The following is a 21,651-nucleotide window of genomic DNA, read 5'->3' on the forward strand; positions in this document are numbered from 1 at the left end:
AACCGAAATATCATTACCATACCATTAATATCATGTTATGCTTACCATGGTGGCGAGGCTGCTAGCAATTGTAGCGTTAGCATGTTAGCTTGTAGTGTTAGCATGTTATGAAAGTAAACAGACATGTGTGTTAGTTAATATTGGAGACACTTTCTTTGTGGACTGTCCCTGTAGCCCACCGTTATAAAATAGAGTATTTAGGACATTTCACATGTAAAATACACGTGTATTTTCCGTATTTTTCTTACTGTCCGTAGTACGGACAGCGAGTGGGGCTGTACACATTTTAAATACTTGTTTTATTTACAGATGTCCAGCTTGAAAATATGGCAGATCTCCTGAAACCGGCTCCTGTGTGGCTTTGAAAACGACATTTAAAGAAGGAGAAGGAGATTATGGTTTTATATAAAGAACATTGTTTATATTCATATTGTGATTAATAAATACAAATGAACTGTTGCCTGTGTCACTTGGTCTTTTGTCCTGTAAGTGGAAACTGTTGATGTTACTAACATTAAGTATTTAGTTGCTACATATTGATCTGACAGCATTTTGACGTTGAAATCACGGTTAAATCACGTTGAAAAGTGAAAGTTTTTTAGCCGACTATTTAATACAAATAAATTATATTCATAAATGTCCATGTCAACAATAGATCAAATGACTATAATATGAAACGCTGTCCACAAGTGACGCAGCTTCAAAGGAAAACTTAAATTATTGAAATGTAAATATGTGTATTGAATATATATATTTTTAAATCAAATTGGACTTTGGTATTTTACTCAGGCCAATAAATAGGCTTTTCAAGTGAAGTACACCTTTTTAAGAAAGATCATTTCTACATGAAGGTCATGCCAGTGAATGGAGCCCCCAGTCTTAGCAGCTTGTTATTCATGAATATCTTTATAATTTGCTCACAAAGCTGACCATCTTACTTAATAAAATAAATCAGCTGCAGTGAGATGACCTTCCAGTTCAGCCACTGCGTGTCCATAACTGTGGGACTTGTCCCTCTGCCTGCAATATTACGTAACATGCAGCAGCTGAGGCAGACACAACCCAAACGTGTGTGTGTGTGTGTGTGTGCGTGCGTGCTTTATGTGGCCCGATAGGAATGCAAACACAAGCCCACACATATAGTGCTGACTCAAAATCACTTGTGAGACAATGTTGATTACTGGCAGCGATAGATCAGATTGACTCTCCTAAATTTCTTCCTCCCTTTCTCCGGTTATTCTTGTTTGTCATTTTCATAATTCCTGTGCTCCTGGCTGGATCTCTGAAGTTATGATTGGCAATATTTTATCTAATTTATATATTCATGATTCTCTATCTTATTGAAAACCCTTGTGTGAGGATATGACCCATCAGCATCATCGCTTCATTTAAATGCATTTATCTGTACCGACTAGGGTTCGTAGGTGGCCCGCATTGCCTCTTATTCCAATCTTTAACTTTTAAACTCCTTCACTTCAGAATAAACAACAAACACAGAGTAGCATTTTGGATCTTTCTTTGTTGACCCCATCATGTCTTTCGAATAGCAGCCTGGTCAGACGGCTCTTGATTGATAGAGCCCTGGTTGAGGGTTTCATGATGCGACCAGTTTTACTATAAATTCTAAAAAAAGTGGAATATCCAGTGCTTAAAGTTTGAAAAGTGCCCAAAAAAGCAAACCATAATTTGTGCATCAGAAATGTTTTTATACTATTCATATTTTCTATCTTATTAAGCATCTCATGACCCCCTCAAACTTATCTGGCGACACGGCTGGGAACCACTGATTTGGGTAAATGACTTTTGTTTCCTTGCTGAGACACAGCTGAGATCAGTTTGACTTTTCTTATTATAAAAACATGATTGAGAAAATAATATGACCGACATCATTAGCATTAATAACATATTCCGCAGCTTTGGTCTTGATGACAGCTCCATCAGAGGTACAAAACACAGTCTAACTTTGAATAAAAGGCTAGCATGAACTAACAGTATTCCTGCTGTTACTATGGAGGGGAGGAGGCTTTGTGTGCTCCCTGGCAGGGAAACTGTGAGTTGCTGGTCTGGATTTAGACCTTCAGCAGAGGACTCTGAGCTCTATACTGATGATACTGGAAGCACATATCACTGTGTGGCGTCATTAGTAATGCTGGGTAACCTTTCAAACATGGCTTCAAAATGATGGACGGTCACCTTTGTGTGTTTTACTTCAGCTTTGACAGCAGACATTTGATGTTCGGCACTGCAGCTGCGTGGCATCAGTCGATAAATGATTGTTGTCATATACAGACCATCTGTAAATTAAAGGCAACCCCCTCTGGACTGAAAAGACAAAGCAGAAGTCAAATGGTGTAATGTCGATGAGCCCATAAATGGATTTTAATGGATTAGCTGTCACTGTCGAGAGGGGGAGAGCAGAGCAGTGAGTGTTTTCTAATCACGATGGCCTGTGCTCTCTGTGCAGATATTAATAGCCACAAAGCAATGTCACCACTAAGTCCCCTGCTCCCGCTGACGGCTTTGTTTTCACACATTCTTTCCATCTTTGTTTTGCTCTCGACTTATCCTCGGAGAAGACATGGTTCCTATATTTCCCTTTTCAATTCACGTGCCACTTTCCACCCAGTGAGTCACTTGTTGGGTGCTCAGAGGTTTGTCATATGAGAGATTAAATCAATAAACGGATGAGAAAAAGCTCTCTAATGAGATGTAACTATTAGATGAAATGTCATTTAATGGCAAAACTGTGTGAGGATCCAATTTTCAGGACAAAGTCATGGCACTATAGGAGAACCGACTGATGAATCGATAACGATAAAGATAAAGAGGTTTTTATTGTCATTGTACAACGAAATTTAGTTTGGTAGCCCTCAGCCAGCCAGCAGCAGCGAACAACAACAACGATAAACAATATACAAGATAGAAATACACAAAAGGAATAAAAAAACGTTACTAAAGATAAAAATGTACAAAAACGTCACTAAAGTAACAATAAAATAAAGTTTGTGCAAACAGTGCAGTGGAGTGCCGGGGGATTAAAGAGAGGAGAGGAAAGCTATTTCAGTGGCGGTGTGTCTGAAATGACAACTGTTGCCCCCCTTAGCCCCTGCTCTTCCTCTACCTCTCTCCATCAAATCTCGCTATCTCGCCTGCCCTTAAACCTCAAAGCCTTCAATGCCAACTTTTTCCAACAACAGGCCCCTCTCTTCATCGCTCTCATGATAAATATAGAACACTGTTACCCTTTCCCAATGAGCTGTGACGCACGTGCACACCGCCCAGGCGGGCATAGGACCGTACAGTATATAAGGGCCGAGGGTGGGTGGCTGCTGGAGAGTGGGCAAATACACGATTTTACCAAATACAAACAAGACATTTATACAAATGTAAAGAGAAAGAACGAAGAAAGAGCTGTGTGTATTGTTTCCTTACATTTAAAGCCTCTGGAAGACTCCCAGAGGAACCACGAGAAGAATCAGCTCACTCCGCCTCCCTCTTCCCTCCCTTCACTCTCTGTCTCACCCAGCACTCTCAGCCATCCATGAGTGGGACCAACTCCTCTGCCTATCGATCGGAGCGGAGTTTCCACCAGACCTCGTCCTCATCCTCTGGTAACCCATACATGGAGAAGAGCCGGGGACTGTTCGCTGAGGACTTTGGTTCCTTCATGCGGCCCGGGAGCGACGCCTTGGGCTTTTCCAGTAAGTCATAAGCAATGTCAGGTCTCTGTAACTCGTATTGTGTACAAAAGGGGTATTAATAATTATAATAGCAACAGCCGGACAGCTTTGACTGAGATTCATGTGCATGCTTGGAAGGAATTTGTTTAAAGTGTTGTGATTTTTCTCCGTAAAGTGGTGAGAAATCATATCTGAGGTGACAGTTGAGAGGGGGACAACAGGCAGGACTGAGTTTTAAAAAAACAAAGCAAAGGGTCTCTGGTGTGGTTGATGTGTGCAAACAAAATGTGTTTCTAAGAGTGTAGCCTGGCTACACAATGGACTTCACTCTTAAGTTGGAGCTGTGTTTTTTGCCGACACGGAGGCGCTGCTCGGCATTCTCTTCCAGGTTTTTTGGGCGTTTGTGTGTTTAACACACATTTAGGTGAGGAGACATTTCACTCTGCATGTGCCTGCGTGGTTCATCCTCGAGCTCAGCCAATGTGTGCAGCTGGTGTGAACTGCTCTGTGTCAGTTCACCGCTGGCGCACACAGACGTGTGAACGTGTGACATCTGAACTTTAAATGGACTCGGAGATCAGGTGGCCCAGGTGTCAGGGGCAGAGCAGAATTGTTTGGGAATCATTGTTGGCGGGTGCAGCTAAAGGGAAAACAACACATACACACACACACACACACACACATGCACGCCTTGAGAATGCTGGACTGGCTGCCAGTGGTGTGACTTCACACACTGAGTATCTGGAATGGCGCCTGCATGAGGAATGACCGGATGGTTGCCTGGTGACCAGTGTACACACCAGATACACACACACACACACACACACACACACACACACACATTTGGAATGATGTCATGCAGTCAAACTAACCTGCATATGTGAAGTGAGAGGTCAGAGCACTGCATGATATCATATGTGTCTCTACTGTATCCTGTTACTGCCTAGTAATTACATTTTTTATTTTGTTCCACAAATGAGAAAATTCATAATTCGGATAGCCATTTAGCCAAGTTCTCAAATGTCAAATACAGTAGATACACTGAGAATATGAATACTAGAGCAACATTTCACGTTATCAGTGATGTGAAAACTAACACAGCAAAGGTCAAGACCCTGAAACTGAGCAGCTAAATGGAATTCAGCCTGTAATATTGTTTCGTAGGGCCATTAAAGGGCCATTAAAACAGAAACTAATGAGCCTGAATAATGTTTGATTATAGCATGGATTCTACGCTGTTGACATGTAATGACAATAACTGAAACATTTTCATTTACATGATATGGTCTTGTAAATCAATGAGAGCCCGTAACATGTCTGTAAACGATCACTAATAAAACACCACTTGCAGGTTTTATCCCCAGCCCACAATTATCAGACCAGAAAGATAAAAGTGTACCCTCTTTAGCATGTAGCATAAATAAGAATTGAGTAAAAATGATGTGGCAAAGAGAGAAATATATTTCTGTTTCCTCCTGTGGTCTAACATCCTTTCTCATCTTGTTGTGCGTTAGGTGGATCCGGAAATATCAAGACTCTTGGGGATTCGTACCAGTTCACAGTTGACGTGCAAGACTTCTCCCCTGAAGATGTCATCGTCACCACATCCAACAACCAGATTGAAGTTCGTGCAGAAAAGGTGGGCAGCCTCGTTTTTCATTTGAAGTGGTAACATGATTCTTTAAAACAATATCAGTGTTCCCGTGACTGGACCTTGAGACTAAAGTCTTATTAAACTGGATTCTGTGGAGTAGACAAATCTCTTTTCGCAGCATGTATCCTCTGTCACAAATACATTAAGTTACAGGTCATGTTCTGTCTTTGGCAGTTGGCTCAGGATGGTTCGGTCATGAACAATTTCACACACAAGTGCCAGCTACCCGACGATGTGGACCCCACCTCAGTGACATCTTCACTGGGCGCCGAGGGGACCCTAACAGTCACGGCACGGCGACACCCGGCCAAACACGAGCTCGTACAGACCTTCCGCACCGAGATAAAGATCTAGAGGGGGACCCAGCTTGCGCATCACACGCCTCTTGTTTTGTGTTTTTATGCTACTTCCTAAATTTCCTGTCTTCACTTAAACCATTCTACTTTTAAACACTCAACAAAGTTGTCACTGTGCTCTGTGAAACACGTCATGTTCTCCCTCCGTGACTGAAACACTGCCTGATGCTGCTCATCTGTATTCTGAGTTAGTTCACCATACACAGCAGCGAGAGGTCCCACCTGCATGTAACATATTGAGACACGGGGGTTGGACATGTACAGCATTCTCTCTCACACCCACACACACACACACACACACACACACACACACACACACACACACCCACACACACACTAATTAACTGATCGGTTCACCACTTTACTCCTGTCCTCTAACACAGTTCTAAAATAGGCTGAATTGATGGTTGCCACGTAAATAATAACTTATTGTATATTATTATTTGTGTGAATTAAATGATCCTGCTTTGACAATAAACATCAATGTGTAAGTCTCTTGATTGACATGCAATGACAAATCGTTTTTTTTTTAAAGGTGTGGGCCTTGAGTTTGGTTTTAGCAACCAATGGAGAGTTTATATTATTAGAAAACCTGCACATCTTTCGTATTTTAAAAGCTCTACAAATTAGTCGTCTTTTAGGCAAACACAATGATAAGGGCTTCAACAGTTCTCCACTTGATTTCTATTGCTTTGAAACACCATTTAGCACTTAATTTGAAGAAAGTGAACGGTTAATTAAAAATATAAAATATGAAAAGACAAACAATCAAAGTAATTCAAACTATTTTTGTAGGGGTCCTCAGACGCTGTCCAAGATGTATTTTTTAGAACAGAACCAGAATTTAACTATGCCTGTTTTTATGCAACATACCAATGAAATAATAACCTATTTTTGAAGCATGATTGACCCAACACCATTTATTTCTTCACCACATATCGACATAAAGTAAATTTAGGCCTAAAGCTGCGGTAAGCAGTTAGGTAAACTACTCTCAAAATGAATGAGACAAGCTTAGAGGAAAGATGGTGCTTTTATTCTATTCTTTTGTGCGAGGAGGCAGTTATGATGCATCTGTCCTGCTTTCGTGAGAAAAGGATTTCAATCAGAACAGTTTATTGCCATGTATGTTGAACATACAAGGAATTTCAAAGGCTCTATTCAAGGGACTACAGATGAAAAATTGCCTTTTGGCTAACTCTGGCACATTTACAGAAATGTTTTTATTAATGTGCCTGTCACTTATCAAATGAACCAATAAATAAGCAAAAATCATTTTGACGCCTTTGTTATGTGCCTGTAATTGACTACATGTTTCAGTCAGTCTTCAGCCTTTACATTTTGGCACGCTGCTCCCTGTGAATGATCACATCACACCATCCTTTAGCATATGTTGTACTGTAACTAAGTAGCAATGAAATTAATGCTTTTTATGTTCCCTTGGAGAGTGCTTTGGAAGTGATTACACGTTATTATTCTTAAAAGACCTTGCACACCCTGCACGTTTGTATAGTATAGCCCACACTATGATTTTTAATTTACAACATTTAAGATTAAAAGCCAATTTGTTTTTATGCTTTTACCATTCAGCAGGCTACATCAATGGCTCGAAATCAGTTTAATGACATCTAATGTGTTGCTGCTGGTGGTTGTTTTGTGTGTAACCTCGTTACGTGACGTAGAAGAACAACTTTTTTTATCATCAATGGTGTGGATCAAATAGCGCGAGCATATTGCGCCACCACATGGTCGTCATAGGCAGCGCATGTATTCACACTGCGCGTGCTCCTGTGATACATCCGGCCGGTCCCTATCAATCGATCAGAGAGAGGAAGATGGCGGTGGATGGACTGAACGGGGCAGGATCGATCACCGAAAAACTCGATTGGGTCTGTTTTCCTAACTGAGCAAAACACTCAATATCACCGCCCGAGCAGCAGTTTGAACCCAGAGTGAAGAAGCGACAATAAGGAGGTAATTCCGGAGGTGTTCTTTATTAAAATGGCGCTTGAATAAAGCGAAGTTAGCGAGCTAGCTGAGAAAACAACAAGGGATGAGGACAGGCCCTGCTCGTCGGTCCGCCATCTTGTCCCTTCACTACATGCATGTTAAGGCACGCTAAATTAATCCCCGATAACAAAGCTACAAGGATGGAGGAATTGTAATCGATGTATTGCACCGTCAAACCAAGCTGTCAAAACTTTTAAAGAAACCGAATTTAAAGTTCCGAAACATGTTGACTGCACTCTTGAATTCCGATAGTATGTGTCCAATAGCCTGGCCATCATGACAGTTCATTATTATTCATCATTTTTGTTAGCTCACTTGCATTTTATTTCATGGCAGTGACCCATTTTGTACATTCGACAATGTTATTTAACGGACGTTAACGTATTTTGAATTTAATGTGTTTTCGTTGTTTAAACGTTTGGGGTTGAAATTGTATCTCTCTCTAATATTTATTGGTGCTGTCCTGTAAAGGAGCCTGACATTTACACCCATTATGAGACCGTCATTCACCAACAGTACAGCACACAGAAGACACACTTTTTTTTACAAAAATAAATAAAAAGACAAACCTCAATACAAATGTGATTATTTTTCAAACTGATAGTGTATCTAATCGACCTAACACTGATGCTGTTGTACATGGAAATAGAAGCGAGTTGCAAGATACATAGTCCTAGTTCTTAAAACTTGTTTTTAATGTGGTCAGATACAATAGTGAAATGAGGATAGTTAGAAATAGGGCTACTGTTCTTTCACCCTTGATTGCAATAAGGAAAAACTCCCCCCAAAAAACCTTTTAACAGGGGAAAAAGTTGGAAGAAACAGAGCTATCAGAGTTGAACGACAATGATTGGATGTCATGCCGGTGTAAAGACAACGTAGTCAAGCCGACTATCTGTTTCCACAGAGCAGCCAGCCTCGTCCACCCTCCTCGAGGCTTCGGGACGATGGAGTTCCCATGGCACAGTGGGAAAGTTCTGGAGCAGCTGAACCGCCAGCGCAGACAGGGCATGCTGTGTGACTGCACCTTTGTTGTGGACGGGGTGGACTTCAAGGCCCACAAAGCCGTGCTGGCGGCCTGCAGTGTCTACTTCCGCACCCTGTTCCTGGACCAGAAAGATGTGGTGCACCTGGACATCAGCAATGCAGCAGGTGTGTTCCCATCAGCCTTTGGACACGTATCTCTGGATACTTTCACATGTACACTATATGTCCTTGTTATATCCATCTTTCAGTGCTCTGAGTTTGCATACCGTCGCAGTGCTTTACTTTAATAATAGTTAATGTACCCCAGCATTACTGCTGTATAACCAGACCTGTATTGTTTATCGTTGCAGGTTTGGGTCAGGTCCTGGAGTTTATGTACACAGCCAAGCTGACTTTAAGTCCACAGAATGTAGAAGACGTGCTGGCTGTTGCAAACTTTCTACAGATGCAAGAAATTGTAAATGCCTGTTCTGCGTACCAGTCAGTTGCAAATCCTGCTCCGTCCCTCATAACACTGGATTTTGCCGTTGGTGAGTCCAGATTAATGCATCAAACTTTCATGTCTGAACCTTTTAAATGATCCGTGCCCTCAATTTCACAGGTGCTGAACCAGGTCAATCATTTGTTGCTGGTGTAGAAAGGGGTAAGATACGTTTTCTGTGTTGAATGAATTTAACAATCTTTCCATGACTTGAGGCTTCCTGTGATTATGTTATTAACGAGGTAATTCCACCATCTCCATAGTTAGAAGCAGTCATTAAAAATAACATACTTTTGCTGCATTTATTAGAATTACAAAGTCGGAGCTTTAAATTCTAAACTGTTGTTCAGGCATTGGTCTAAGTTAACTGTTATTATAATGAGCTGATATTAACCTTTTTATTAAGATTCACATCTGGTGATTGATCAGTCTAATCTGGTTACTTTTTGTTGTTAATGCTACGATATTAGCCTTATCAAATTCAAATTCACCAAGTGTAAAATATGGAGCCTGATGATTCCTTTTTTCTTTATGAACAAACCAGAAGAGAAACAAGGTGAAGTAGAGCAGAGGGAGGACCTGGAGAGTGACCTGGCAGAAGTGGCATCTCAAGCAGAGGAGAGTCACTGCACGCCCACGGAAGACAAAAAGCCTGCACAAAATCAGGAAAATGTGAAAGAAGACGTCTCCACCGAGACACAACAGACTGTTCCTTCACCCAACCCGGCCAGAGCCCACTCGGGCCGAGGACGAGCCCCCAAAACCACCCCTGTTTCTGCCCAAAAGAAGATATCCGTAAAGAAGGAGGAGGAAAGCGCTGCACAAGACGCACCTGTATTTCAGGACGACCCCTCTGATGCTGACTACGCTCCCAGTAAGTGCGTAGTAATAGAAGGACTTTGAATCCTCCCATTTGGCGTTTCAGCTCCAAATGTATATTATCACAGAGTTGCTCTTTTTAAACAGAAATATTTTCTATTTGACTACAGAATCCCAGCTGAACTCTGCTGGCAGCTCATCCTACATGAGCTCTCGGGGGAGACGGATCAGAAAACCTCCTCGACGAAACTTCCCACCTGGTGAGCAGGCTGAGATAGTTCGCTCCGCTGCAACAACCCAAACAACCCCCGTTTCTTCTTAGCTTTCCACTGCTTATGGAATTTGTTGAGAATCATCGTGCAGAAACATATTCCAGATAGAAAAAGTCAAGGAAATTGATACATTTAGAAAAGTTTTCAATAGATCTAGTGTAATTATTCTAAATTCCTGAGTGTTCGTCTTACATTCAAATCCAGGTATAGGAGGCTATTTATCTGTTATTTGCAGTCAATACTCATGTCATACACAGACAGTATGTCATTTTCAAGACTTCTCTGTCGTCGCCCTCGTAGACAATGACTCAGAGGAAGAAGGCACATCAAAGACCAAACCCCAGAAGAGGGTGGCGGAGCCGGCAGAAGTTGCAGATGAACCGGAGGACGACTGCGAGGAGACCGGCGACGGGGAAGCCGACGATGAAGAGGGGTCTGGAGAGGAAGATGACGAGATGGAAGGGGTCAATTCGGGCAGCGAGAGAGAAGGAGGACAAAATTTGTCAGCGTCTATGAGCAGCCGATCCGAGTCAAAGCCTTACAGCTCCGTGACACACGAATGTGAGGTGAGGAATATCAGTCTGGGTGCAGGAGGGAAGTGACCGGGTGCATTTACAATTTTTAATTTCTTATCTTTAGTGTTAAATATTTTTCAGATTTAATGCTGTTCTTAGCTTGTGCATTAAAAGTAAATGTCATCAACTTTGAGCCACGAGCTGTGGAATGACTCATCGCTGTCATATCAAAATGCATCAAAGCGAATATATCTGCATCAAACATGGAACCGTTGCTGATGCTGGGGGCTTTTATGCAAACATGTTGGTGACATTTGCATAGAAATCTTTGCATGAATAGGTTTTGCTCACTCTTCATGACACATTTTCTTCCTCTCAGGACTGCGGGAAGAAATTCACCCACACTGGCAATTTCAAGAGACACATGCGTATTCACACAGGAGAGAAGCCGTTCAGCTGTCGGGATTGCAACAAAGCTTTCTCTGACCCTGCGGCCTGTAAAGCCCACGAGAAAACACACAGGTGAATTGCTTTGTTTTACATTTAGTTTGCCGACACCTGCCCTGTCTGGCCTGTGTCTTAAATTGCGCTCCTTGCTGCCTCCTAGCCCTCTCAAGCCGTACTGCTGCTCGACTTGCGGGAAGAGCTACCGCCAGATCAGCCTGCTCAACCTGCACCGCAAACGCCACACGGGCGAAGCGCGGTACAGCTGCGAAATGTGCGGCAAGCTCTTCACCACGTCTGGCAACCTGAAGCGCCACCAGCTGGTGCACAGCGGCGAGAAGCCGTACCACTGCGACTACTGCGATAAGGCTTTCTCTGACCCCACCGCCAAGATGCGACACCTGGAGACGCACGACACGGAGAAAGGCAACAGGTGTTCACACTGCGACAAACGCTTCAACCAGGTAATAACATGTCTGTGAAGGTTTGGTATCAAAAGTTCGGTAGCCACATGTACATCAAATTCAGTGATGTGTTACTGTGAATATTATGTTGAGTGTGTTAACCAACTAGATACTTGATTTTGTGTTTTTCCTAGCCGGGAAATCTGAAGGCTCACTTAAAGATCCATATCACAGACGGGCCTCTCAAGTGCAAGGAATGTGGCAAACAGTTTACTACTTCAGGTAAGTAGATAGTACGGACCATATTTTCTTGAATGATGTTTACGTCTGTTTGTCATCAAACTGAAATTCTACCTAAACTCTCTCAAACGTGAGGATTTGCAGCTTTCTTTATTATTGTAAATTGTATTTCTTTGGGTTTGGAATTTTTTTTAACGGGTACATTGATGATGACAATAAGCGACCCCCACCCCCACTGTTGTCACGTGATTTCAGTTGAAGTCAGTAAGATGCTGCTAGTGGTGTTAACAAGACAGTGACAGATGTGTTTTTTCAACCATTTATTTGGAGCAAACACAATTCCAGCTGCTTTCAGTCTGCCTGCACGTTATCTGGAGCAAGTTGACTTTGAATTTTTGACTTTTGCTTTGAGGCATTTGGTCGAACCTTTGTGTGATGGTGGTATGTGCTTTTTAGGAAATCTGAAGAGACACCTGCGAGTCCACAGTGGGGAGAAACCGTACATCTGCATGCACTGCCATAGAGCTTTCAGCGACCCTGGAGCTCTGCAGCGGCATGAGCGCATCCACACAGGTACTTCCATGACATTCAGAGAGACTATGGAACGTGAAAGCGACGCGTCCGTTTTCAATCTGAAACTCCTGCACATATATTATTTACATCCCACCATAGTGACTCTCTAATTCATGTTCTACAGGAGAGAAGCCCTGCGTCTGTCTCATCTGTGGCAAGGCCTTCACGCAGGCCAGCTCACTCATCGCTCACGTCCGCCAGCACACGGGAGAGAAACCCTACGTGTGTGATCGCTGTGGCAAAAGGTCAGCAAGCAGATAAATCAGTGCTGTAACAAAGGCTGGGTTTTTTTTCGTCACTTGTGCTTGGGGAATATAACCTGAGTTTATCTAACAAGGAGATTTGTGTGAAGAGAGAGAGCAGAGAACATTAACTTTTGGTTTTAAGTGTTATCTTAATGTTACTTTATTGTCTACCATGGGAGAGAATTTAAGATAGGGATAATTGCTGCATCAACACCCGACCCATGTCACAATAAAACACGTTAAATAAGAACAGATGCGCGAACATCAGCAAAAAACAAGATAAAACAACCAGCTATTTAATGGCATGCTACAGAGCAGGAGCAGGAGCAGATCGTTATCTACAGCTAGAAGTAAGTGAGAAAATGTTTGATGAGAGGTGCATTTTATGTTTGTCTCCGGACAGGTTCGTGCAGTCCAGTCAACTGGCCAATCACATCCGGCATCACGACAATGTCCGGCCGCACAAGTGTCAGATGTGCAACAAGGCATTTGTTAATGTGGGAGACCTGTCGAAGCACATCATCATTCACACGGGTAAGGACAAAACTAGTGTCAAAGAATTATGGGACTTATGGCTAAAGGTGGAAATAGGGAGGCATCCAGCAGAGCTCGCAGCTTTCACCCTGACGTCGTCAGTTGACTATTTTTTCTCCGTCCCGCTCTCTCAGGGGAGAAGCCTTTCCTGTGTGATAAATGCGGCAGAGGGTTCAACCGGGTGGACAACCTGCGCTCCCACGTTAAGACCGTCCACCAAGGCAAGGCCGGCATGAAGCGGCTGGTGATTTCCGGGGGCAGCGCGGACGAGGGGGCCGACGGGTGCGCAGGGGCGTCCACCTCCGACAGCGAGATCAACATAGTCACCGTCACCACAGAGGACATCGTCACCCTGGCAACTGAGGCCCTGGCAGCCAGTGCGGTAGCTCAGCTGACAGGTCCGACAGCGTCTTATGATATTAGGGGAAATACTTACATATCCTGGGGTTGGATCTGTGACAATTGCTGCTGCTGTCCAATGGACATCTGCAGAAAATAAAAGAAGCATGAGGATTAAAGGTCTTAGACAGTGTTGAGTGTTTGTTTACTTTGCGTCATGTGTCTGTTTACAGTAGTTCCAGTGGCTGCTTCAGAGTCTGCAGATGAGACGGAGGCTTTGAAAGCTGAAATAACCAAGGCAGTAGAGAAAGTGCATGAAGCAGGTAAGACTACAAGGAAATCACTGGACAGTATGTACAGTACTCAAACAGCTGTATTTGAACAACATTAGACAACCATCATTGCTGATCCTGTTTGCTGCCTTGGTGCAGCAGCATTATTCCAATCTGAACTCTGGATTTGGGCAGAACTGGTATACGGGTTGCGTTATCACGGTGTACAGCATCAACTATCAACACATTTAACAGAAACAGCTCAAGGACGTTAATTATATTTCCTATTTAAAACACAATAATTCCTATATTAGGTCTTCTGCATAGAATATAAATTGTACCTTTTTAAAACGCACAGACCAAATAACATCTATCTTATATTATATCTTAAAATGCTTGAACTGAACTATGAAGAAGGGCACAATGATTTTGAAAATAATATCTAATTTTACTTTTGACTGATATTGCAATTGCGATATGTTTTAAGATATTAGACGTAATGATCATTTTTACATCGTTATTCTCATTTTCATTGAACAACATTAAAATGATAATGGTGTGGCTTTTGTCTTGGATAGGTACCAAACAAAGATGTTTTCTTGAGTTTATAGAATATGACGTGTAGGCTAAGACATCTCTGCAACATGACCATATTTAATTTTCATTCTAAGCCAGATCACTGAAAAGCACAGAGGTTGTCAGACCCTCTAGGAGGTAACTTTCATCGCTAACTTTGTCAACTCTTCTTCTGTTCCCAGACCCCAACACCCAGATCTTGTACGCTTGTGATTCATGTGGTGATAAATTCTTGGACGCCAGCTCCCTGGCCCAGCATGTACGCATCCACACAGCTCAGGCCTTGGTCATGTTTCAGGCAGATTCTGACTTCTACCAATACACCACAGCCACCACCGCTGAGGGGGATTCTGCCACAACGTGGCAACCCACAGCTGAACAAGTCATCCAGGAAGGTGACCTGATCTTCCCTGCCCAGGAGGGAGAGGGAGAGGCAGAGGGAGAGATAGTGGGGGAGACACAAGGAGAAATTCATGAGGAGGGGAGGGAGGATGAAGCGGTGGAAACTCACACTGAGATCCACACAGAAGGAAAAGATGAAGCTGCAGCAGAGGTAGAGGAGGAGAAACAAGAGGAGATGGAATGTGAGAGTGAGGCTTAGTGGGGCAGCAGAAGGAAATGAATTGAGTTGATAAAGCCTCAGAGTTTCAACATGATGTTTGAATAAATCTAAACTGGATTTGTAACATACAACACTTTATACACAATTTTATCTTTGAATGAATGTTCAAAAAGCATGTGTTTTGCAGTCCTAATTCCAGAAATGAGATGAGGTCCAGTGATTAGGTAAATATTGTTGATAATTCTTCCAGAGATGTTTATACTACGTTGTATAGTCTGTTTATTTTTAGAATGAAATGCAGGACTATGCAGTGTCCTTTGTATTTACATCACGATTCACTTAGAGAAAGACCTCTGTGTTATTTTTCCATTTCACTCAGAGATATATGTACATTTCCCTTAAATTTTCAAAATATTTTATTGTACTTAGTATTTTCCTGAAAATCACATTATACAGAGATTATCTACATTAACATGTCGGGGTACTGAAGATTGATTCTTTCCAGAAGTGGGATGTCATTGATTTGTATACTGTCAAACACTGTAAATGCTGTTCATGCATAATATTTGTATATTTGTAATGTGTCCTCTAAAAAATGTCTTAATTAACCTCTGCTTCAAGAGAACGAAAGAAATATACAAGGAGATGACAACCTGGTCAACAATTCTCAGTTTCACATTGATACCAAGACAGTTGTTTTTTTGGTTCTGCGGTAAACTGGTCATAATAGTATGAAGACGGTTCCCTATCACCAATGGTTTTACGTCATCATTTTGTCTGCTTATATTAGCACCTGTAAGATGCCCCAGTAGATATCAGTAACATTGCTTAGGCTCACTGGAAGTCGTCATCATCTCATCAATAAAGAATCTGCACAGTCTGACCAGCCTCGAGCTGTGCTGTTATTTTATGTAAAAACAATGTGCTGTTATGTTTCCTTTAAGTTTGCATTGCTCCCAGAATATCTAGAATATCATGGAAAGGTATGTTAAGTAATAAAATGTATAAATTCATTGAGGAAAATAAGTCACCTTCCAGGAATACAGCACAATAAGTTCTTTTATATGTCGCCACACTTTACTTCCGTGATGGTCAGTCTTATAATAAAGCTCTCATCCCATTGGCTGAGGCGGAACCCAGAAGGACGCGTTCCTCTCGGTGATTGGCTGGATATTGGGGTCAAAGTTAAGTCGACTCCTAACGCTGACGTCGACTTCTGCAGCAAAATGGCGTCGTTGACAGCAGTCGTGCAGACGAGCCAGCCCGGTCCTTTATTATCGTCCAAAAAACGGAACGGAATGACGACCCAAAGGAGGTTCAGACTTTTGGACGCCAGTATTATTCTATTCGTTTCGTTAGCTTCCATGTTGCCGTGTGCTTTGGCTGACGGTAAAACGTTGGTTCTTCTGGACAACGTCAACATCAGAGACACCCATTCAATCTTCTTCCGCAGTCTGGCAGGTCAGTAAGATGCGAGATTCGCGCTTTTTACATCCTTAAATACTCTCCTTTATACTCTTATAGAGCTCCCCTTGTATTGCTAACAGGTTTCTGGCATGGAATATAAAGTTAGAGCCTTTTGTGCTCGAGCGTTATGCAGCACAAGCATGCTAACGTTTTAGCTGCATTGTGTTTGCTGTGTCAAGCAAAACGTAATTCAAGGCGCTGTATTTTTAGCTAATCAATGGTAGTGTAGTACTTGCTTGGTCATGTTAACTTACTCTGCATTTAATTGAAACGGGGCATACTTCAAGTACACCAAATAATGAATAATTTGAGACAATGATATAAAACTTTTTTTTTTCAGTCAGCAACCAAATATTCAATTATGCCCGATGCAATTGATCGAAGATTCATGTATATTCCTTCATTTGAATATAAATAAGGTTGTTAACAGGATGCTAAAATGTTATCCTGAATTAACTAATGATCTGCATGCCGATGCCTTCTTATATACACTCTATGGCTAATACACTGTAAATGGGCTTGTCAATCTATCTTCAGCTATTTTTCTTAAAGGGACAGTTCTCCCACAAATCAAAAATACAATTTTTAAAAAAAAATCAAAATAGATATTTTTGATATGGGCACTTTGGTTTTAAAGCACCAAAAAAAACACTCAACAGCAATGTCTCTTTCCAGAAATCATAACCCGGTGGCTCAAGATAATCCACAGACCTTGTTCCATGTATGAACTATGGTTGCAAGAAAATAGTTCCTACTTGAAATTGCTTACAAGTTATGTAGTTTTGATTTTGGGGTACCCTGTCCCTTTGAGAAGATTTGTGAGCAGGTAACATAAAGTTTCATTCAGGTAGTAGAATTTTTAATATTGGTAGACAAGGAATCTACACTGTACATAGGAAGTCAAACATACATGATTTTGGTGGTTTCACTTGCCATTTTTTTTTTTTCTCTCAACAATGATGTCAGCGCATATTGCAAGGGAGTTATAGTATAGAAATTCCCAGTCCTTTGGAAATGCAATGCTCCACCACTTTGTTAAAGTTAATGCAAAAAGGTTCAACACGTGTGATGATGTCTCTCTCCTTTTCAGATCGTGGCTTTGACATCTCATTTAAGACGGCTGATGATCCCTCCCTATCTCTGATCAAATATGGCCAGTTCCTGTATGACCATTTAATCATCTTCTCGCCATCAGTTGAGGGTAAATTTCACAACTTTCACACACATACTTAATTCAAAATGAAGATAGCAGACATGTTTTTGCCTTGTTGAAACATTAACAATTGTTAAAATGTATCCCTGTTTTGGTCATTTTCAGACTTTGGAGGAAATATAAACGTGGAGACTATTACAGCCTTTATTGACGGTGGAGGCAACGTTCTGGTTGCTGCCAGTTCAGATATTGGTCAGTTGATTTCCAACAGCTTTTCTGTAATATATTATATAAAAATTCCTAAAATGCAAATATTAATGCCCTTCTCCTGTTACACAGGTGACCCTCTGAGGGAGCTGGGCAGTGAGTGTGGCATCGAGTTTGATGAGGAAAAGACTGCCGTCATCGACCATCACAACTACGACGTGTCTGACTCTGGAGACGTAAGCAGAATTCTGTTCAGACAGCAGGCACATTCAGTCTGTCTCTCCAATCCAGTCTTTAGAGCTGACGCTCCATGTTGATACTTATGAGTGATTCTTCCCGTCTCCAGCACACGCTGATTGTTGCTGATCCAGAGATCCTGATGAAAGCGCCAACTATTGTCGGCAAACCCACCAACAGACCTGTTTTGTTCAAGGGTGTTGGGTAAGCACAGCTCAACACATTTTAAATGTTAGCAACCGAGTAATCAAGGTGTATTACTGAACATCCAGTATGTTAACACTCGCTGTTTTTTAATTATTACTTTATTAAATATAGTGAATGAATACTTAATTGCTTTGAGCAGCACCTCCCTAGGTGAACTTTTCACAGAATATTTACTGTATTTGGATGAAGCAGAGATTTTGGAGAAAGAGACAGCATTTGACATTGCATCTGTTTAGTAATGGAAGCTCTATAAAGTCTGACTAACATGCCATTCCTCCCTTCTTCCTTTGCAGCATGGTGGCAGACCCAGAGAACCCTCTTGTCTTGGACATCCTTACTGGCTCGTCTACTTCTTACTCATTTTTCCCTGACAGACCCGTCTCTCAGGTAAGATCACCAAAGATAACAATTGTATCAGATGTTTTTAATTCATAAAGTTTATTCAGGTGGTAATTGGCTACAGGAGACCTGAGTGGAACTACTTTTGTGTTTCCTTAGAAATTAACTACACAAGCTTTGACATCATTATTTTTTTTCAGATTAATAATATATCTTTTTTACCTCTCCAGTACCCCCATGCTGTTGGCAAGAACACCCTCATGATCGCCGGCCTTCAGGCCAGAAACAATGCCAGAGTGGTTTTCAGCGGCTCCCTGGAGTTCTTCAGTGATGCTTTCTTCAACTCTGGTGTGCAGAAGGCCACGCCTGGCTCCAAGAGGTAGTCTTCACTGTTCATCACATCGCTCCTTCTTTTTCCGTCTCATGGATGTAATTACAGCTTCCAGTTATGAAATAAAAACCGCCATCAGCGACATTCTCACTTTTTGCAATGTGAACAGATGTTCATTTACTACTCAACCATGTTTCATGCAGGCGTTTGCAAGTCCTAACAGAGTCTTGAGCTGCCTACAGTTCAGTGTCTTAAAACTCCCTGAAGGTTGCCTTAAAAAAGGGTAAATTCACCACATTTTTATGTGGATGTCAAATCAGCACTGATGGTAAATGTAGTAAATTGAAGCAACATTTACTATGAACACTGATTGAACAACCACAGAACAGGTGGCACGTTTTCCCTTTCATCCTGCAGCTCTGTGTATTGTGAAACACTTTCCTCTGGTGAGAAATGTCTCTAGTTGTGCATACTTTTCTGTTTTCTAACTCATCAAGCCAGTTTGTAGAAGGAAAGTATTCTTAAATGGTCTTTAAATGAATATTCAGGTGTTGCAGTTAAGACCTGTGTAGTTAACATGTAATGTGTAAGACTATAAAACTTTAAATGTCAACTCAGATATTTTTATGTTGGCTTCTGACAGGTGATATTTTTTTTATACTAATTGGCAGTATTTCAAAAATGTTTTCATGTCCAAACAGAGCCAGCCCTAACAAAAACCTGCTCCAAATGTGTGCTGTGTAAACGTACGTCTTATCTTCCTCCTGACAAACAATAATATATTGATCAGTTCTAATGAGAACTCCTCTTCTTGCCGTGGTCTCTTGTTAGGCACGAGCAGACGGGGAACATGGAGCTGGCCGAGGCGCTGTCCCGCTGGGTGTTCAAGGAGGCCGGAGTCCTCAGGGTGGGAGCGGTTACCCATCACCCTGTTGGAGAGATCAATCCCCCTGCAGCATACACGATCACTGACCTTGTGGTGAGTAAAATTTCAGAGACTCATGTGAACAATCATCCAGAAGATGTTTTGTCTCCCCCTGAATGAAGGGCTGTGTACTTTTTTTTATGTGCACATCTTAATCAGTGTAAAACCGTCCCACGCAGGAGTACAGCATTGTCATTGAGATGTTGTCCGAGGGCCACTGGGTTCCCTTCGACGGAGATGACATCCAGCTTGAGTTTGTGAGGATCGATCCCTTCGTCAGGACTTATCTCAAGAAAAAGGGTACGTCTGTGGTTCTAAAACATTCACATTAATTCATGCTTCCAGTCTAAATGTGTTGCACCCTTGTGATTTGTGTGTTCGAGCTGTATGCACCTTCGCGGTCCCAAACTGTATTCACTGTTAATGCTGTGTTGTCTTTCTTCTAGGAGATAAATATAGTGTCCAGTTCACGCTGCCGGATGTGTACGGAGTCTTCCAGTTCAAGGTGGACTACAACCGACTGGGATACACACATCTCTACTCCACCACTCAGGCAAGTTAATTGGAAGGTTTACTTCACTTGGGCGTACGCAAATAACAAATACTGGTATGGTTGCTGTACAGATGTCATGCATGGACACTGGCGAATGCAAATGGCAGGAAATACTAAAGATCCAGTTATTTACCTTTTTGTTAATTTATTGTAATGGATGTAAAAAAAAAAAAAAAAAAAGAATGTCCCCAATATCTAACGAAGTAACCCAGTGATTACCAGTAGGGCAATCTCTCAAAGCCTTGGGCTATTATTTATAAGTTTACTTTCTGAGTACTGTGGCTTGGAAGAGGCTCTTCTTACTTAATGCATTTAACAACCAGGCTCAAATGTACGGTGGCCTAACTTTTGCTGTTTTGTTTCTTCATCACAGGTATCGGTGCGTCCCCTGCAGCACACTCAGTACGAGCGCTTCATCCCCTCAGCCTTCCCGTACTATGCCAGCGTCTTCTCCATGATGGCAGGACTCTTTGTCTTCAGCATAGTCTTCCTGCACATGAAAGAGAAGGAGAAGTCAGACTAATGCAGAGAGACCGCCGGGGAAGGGATAACAAGATGATAGAATTAAACTTGTGGTGTGAAGAGTTGAAATTGAATGTCTCGGTGGCTTGAATCTCTTCACGCAGGGACTTGGACTGCAGTCCTCTGTAAAAAAAAAAAATACAGTTTCTGTTCGGTTATTGGGTTTCTCAACTAATCTGGGACTGGAGGCCAAAAGGTGTGACCGTAATGCGGTGGTTGGGGTTTGTTTTGGCTTCTTTTTTTTGTACTCTGAAATCATTGAAAGGCTTATAAATGTCCTGCAGTCAGTCAACGTTTGTATAAAGTTGCTTTACATTTGATAAATGATCTCTTAAGTAGAGCACATGCCTTGGAACCTGAGAGATATCCATAATACAATTTGATCCACATGTTCTCAACCAAGAAAATCTGTGGTAACTATATGCACTGAATATACCAACTGCTAATTTGTTTTTGATAAGTGTTTCCAAAAAAGTTGGAGTCATCTTAACAATAAAATATTGACATTCCACTCAGAAGAAATTCCTGTCATTTCTGTGACACAATTGTACTTTGAAATCTGTCGCCTGGAAGACGCTGTGAGTGACAGTCTTGTTGGTTGTAGTGATGTTCTTTACCGGAAGGGATGTTGTCGGAGTATCCACTCCAAATTCAGTTTAGAAATACGGTCAGTTAAATGAGCAGCTTTGCAAACGGCGATACCTACGACATTAGCTACTTGATAAATACAAATTGTGTTAAAATACC

At 41.9% G+C, this 21,651-nt stretch overlaps 3 protein-coding genes across 3 annotated transcripts; all 3 read left to right on the forward strand.

The window, feature by feature from the left end:
- The first annotated feature begins 3,320 nt into the window (after positions 1–3,320).
- On the forward strand, positions 3,321–6,168 carry hspb7 (heat shock protein family, member 7 (cardiovascular)). The gene is made up of 3 exons (XM_031868856.1): positions 3,321–3,701; positions 5,195–5,319; positions 5,509–6,168. Exons 1-3 carry the CDS (start codon positions 3,542–3,544, stop codon positions 5,686–5,688), a joined length of 465 nt encoding a protein of 154 aa, XP_031724716.1. The 5' UTR covers positions 3,321–3,541; the 3' UTR covers positions 5,689–6,168.
- Positions 6,169–7,514: 1,346 nt separating this feature from the next.
- Positions 7,515–15,846, forward strand: zbtb17 (zinc finger and BTB domain containing 17). The gene is made up of 16 exons (XM_031868717.1): positions 7,515–7,664; positions 8,608–8,852; positions 9,038–9,217; positions 9,289–9,330; positions 9,713–10,042; positions 10,158–10,247; positions 10,560–10,825; positions 11,154–11,296; positions 11,382–11,682; positions 11,817–11,904; positions 12,319–12,435; positions 12,560–12,680; positions 13,084–13,214; positions 13,349–13,612; positions 13,787–13,876; positions 14,584–15,846. Exons 2-16 carry the CDS (start codon positions 8,648–8,650, stop codon positions 15,000–15,002), a joined length of 2,787 nt encoding a protein of 928 aa, XP_031724577.1. The 5' UTR covers positions 7,515–7,664; positions 8,608–8,647; the 3' UTR covers positions 15,003–15,846.
- A 311-nt stretch (positions 15,847–16,157) lies between these two features.
- On the forward strand, positions 16,158–21,422 carry ddost (dolichyl-diphosphooligosaccharide--protein glycosyltransferase subunit (non-catalytic)). Its single transcript, XM_031868722.1, has 11 exons — positions 16,158–16,424; positions 17,521–17,631; positions 17,749–17,835; positions 17,923–18,026; positions 18,137–18,231; positions 18,528–18,621; positions 18,804–18,952; positions 19,736–19,883; positions 20,009–20,129; positions 20,276–20,382; positions 20,756–21,422. Exons 1-11 carry the CDS (start codon positions 16,190–16,192, stop codon positions 20,903–20,905), a joined length of 1,401 nt encoding a protein of 466 aa, XP_031724582.1. The 5' UTR covers positions 16,158–16,189; the 3' UTR covers positions 20,906–21,422.
- The last annotated feature ends 229 nt before the right edge of the window (positions 21,423–21,651 follow it).

Source organism: Anarrhichthys ocellatus, unplaced genomic scaffold (assembly GCF_004355925.1).
Source record: "Anarrhichthys ocellatus isolate YVR2014 unplaced genomic scaffold, GSC_Weel_1.0 scaffold44, whole genome shotgun sequence".
NCBI lineage: Eukaryota > Metazoa > Chordata > Actinopteri > Perciformes > Anarhichadidae > Anarrhichthys > Anarrhichthys ocellatus.

What these genes read in the sequence shown, in the direction of transcription:
- ddost (XM_031868722.1), top strand. Translation starts at nt 16,190, where the DNA reads ATGGCGTCGTTGACAGCAGTCGTGCAGACGAGCCAGCCCGGTCCTTTA. An exon ending in CTTCTCGCCATCAGTTGAGG is followed by an intron (nt 17,632 to 17,748) that starts GTAAATTTCACA and finishes GGTCATTTTCAG; the next exon opens with ACTTTGGAGGAAATATAAAC. An exon ending in TGCTGCCAGTTCAGATATTG is followed by an intron (nt 17,836 to 17,922) that starts GTCAGTTGATTT and finishes CCTGTTACACAG; the next exon opens with GTGACCCTCTGAGGGAGCTG.
- hspb7 (XM_031868856.1), top strand. Translation starts at nt 3,542, where the DNA reads ATGAGTGGGACCAACTCCTCTGCCTATCGATCGGAGCGGAGTTTCCAC. An exon ending in CGACGCCTTGGGCTTTTCCA is followed by an intron (nt 3,702 to 5,194) that starts GTAAGTCATAAG and finishes GTTGTGCGTTAG; the next exon opens with GTGGATCCGGAAATATCAAG. An exon ending in TTGAAGTTCGTGCAGAAAAG is followed by an intron (nt 5,320 to 5,508) that starts GTGGGCAGCCTC and finishes TGTCTTTGGCAG; the next exon opens with TTGGCTCAGGATGGTTCGGT.
- zbtb17 (XM_031868717.1), top strand. Translation starts at nt 8,648, where the DNA reads ATGGAGTTCCCATGGCACAGTGGGAAAGTTCTGGAGCAGCTGAACCGC. An exon ending in AACACTGGATTTTGCCGTTG is followed by an intron (nt 9,218 to 9,288) that starts GTGAGTCCAGAT and finishes TCAATTTCACAG; the next exon opens with GTGCTGAACCAGGTCAATCA. An exon ending in GCGACAAACGCTTCAACCAG is followed by an intron (nt 11,683 to 11,816) that starts GTAATAACATGT and finishes TGTTTTTCCTAG; the next exon opens with CCGGGAAATCTGAAGGCTCA.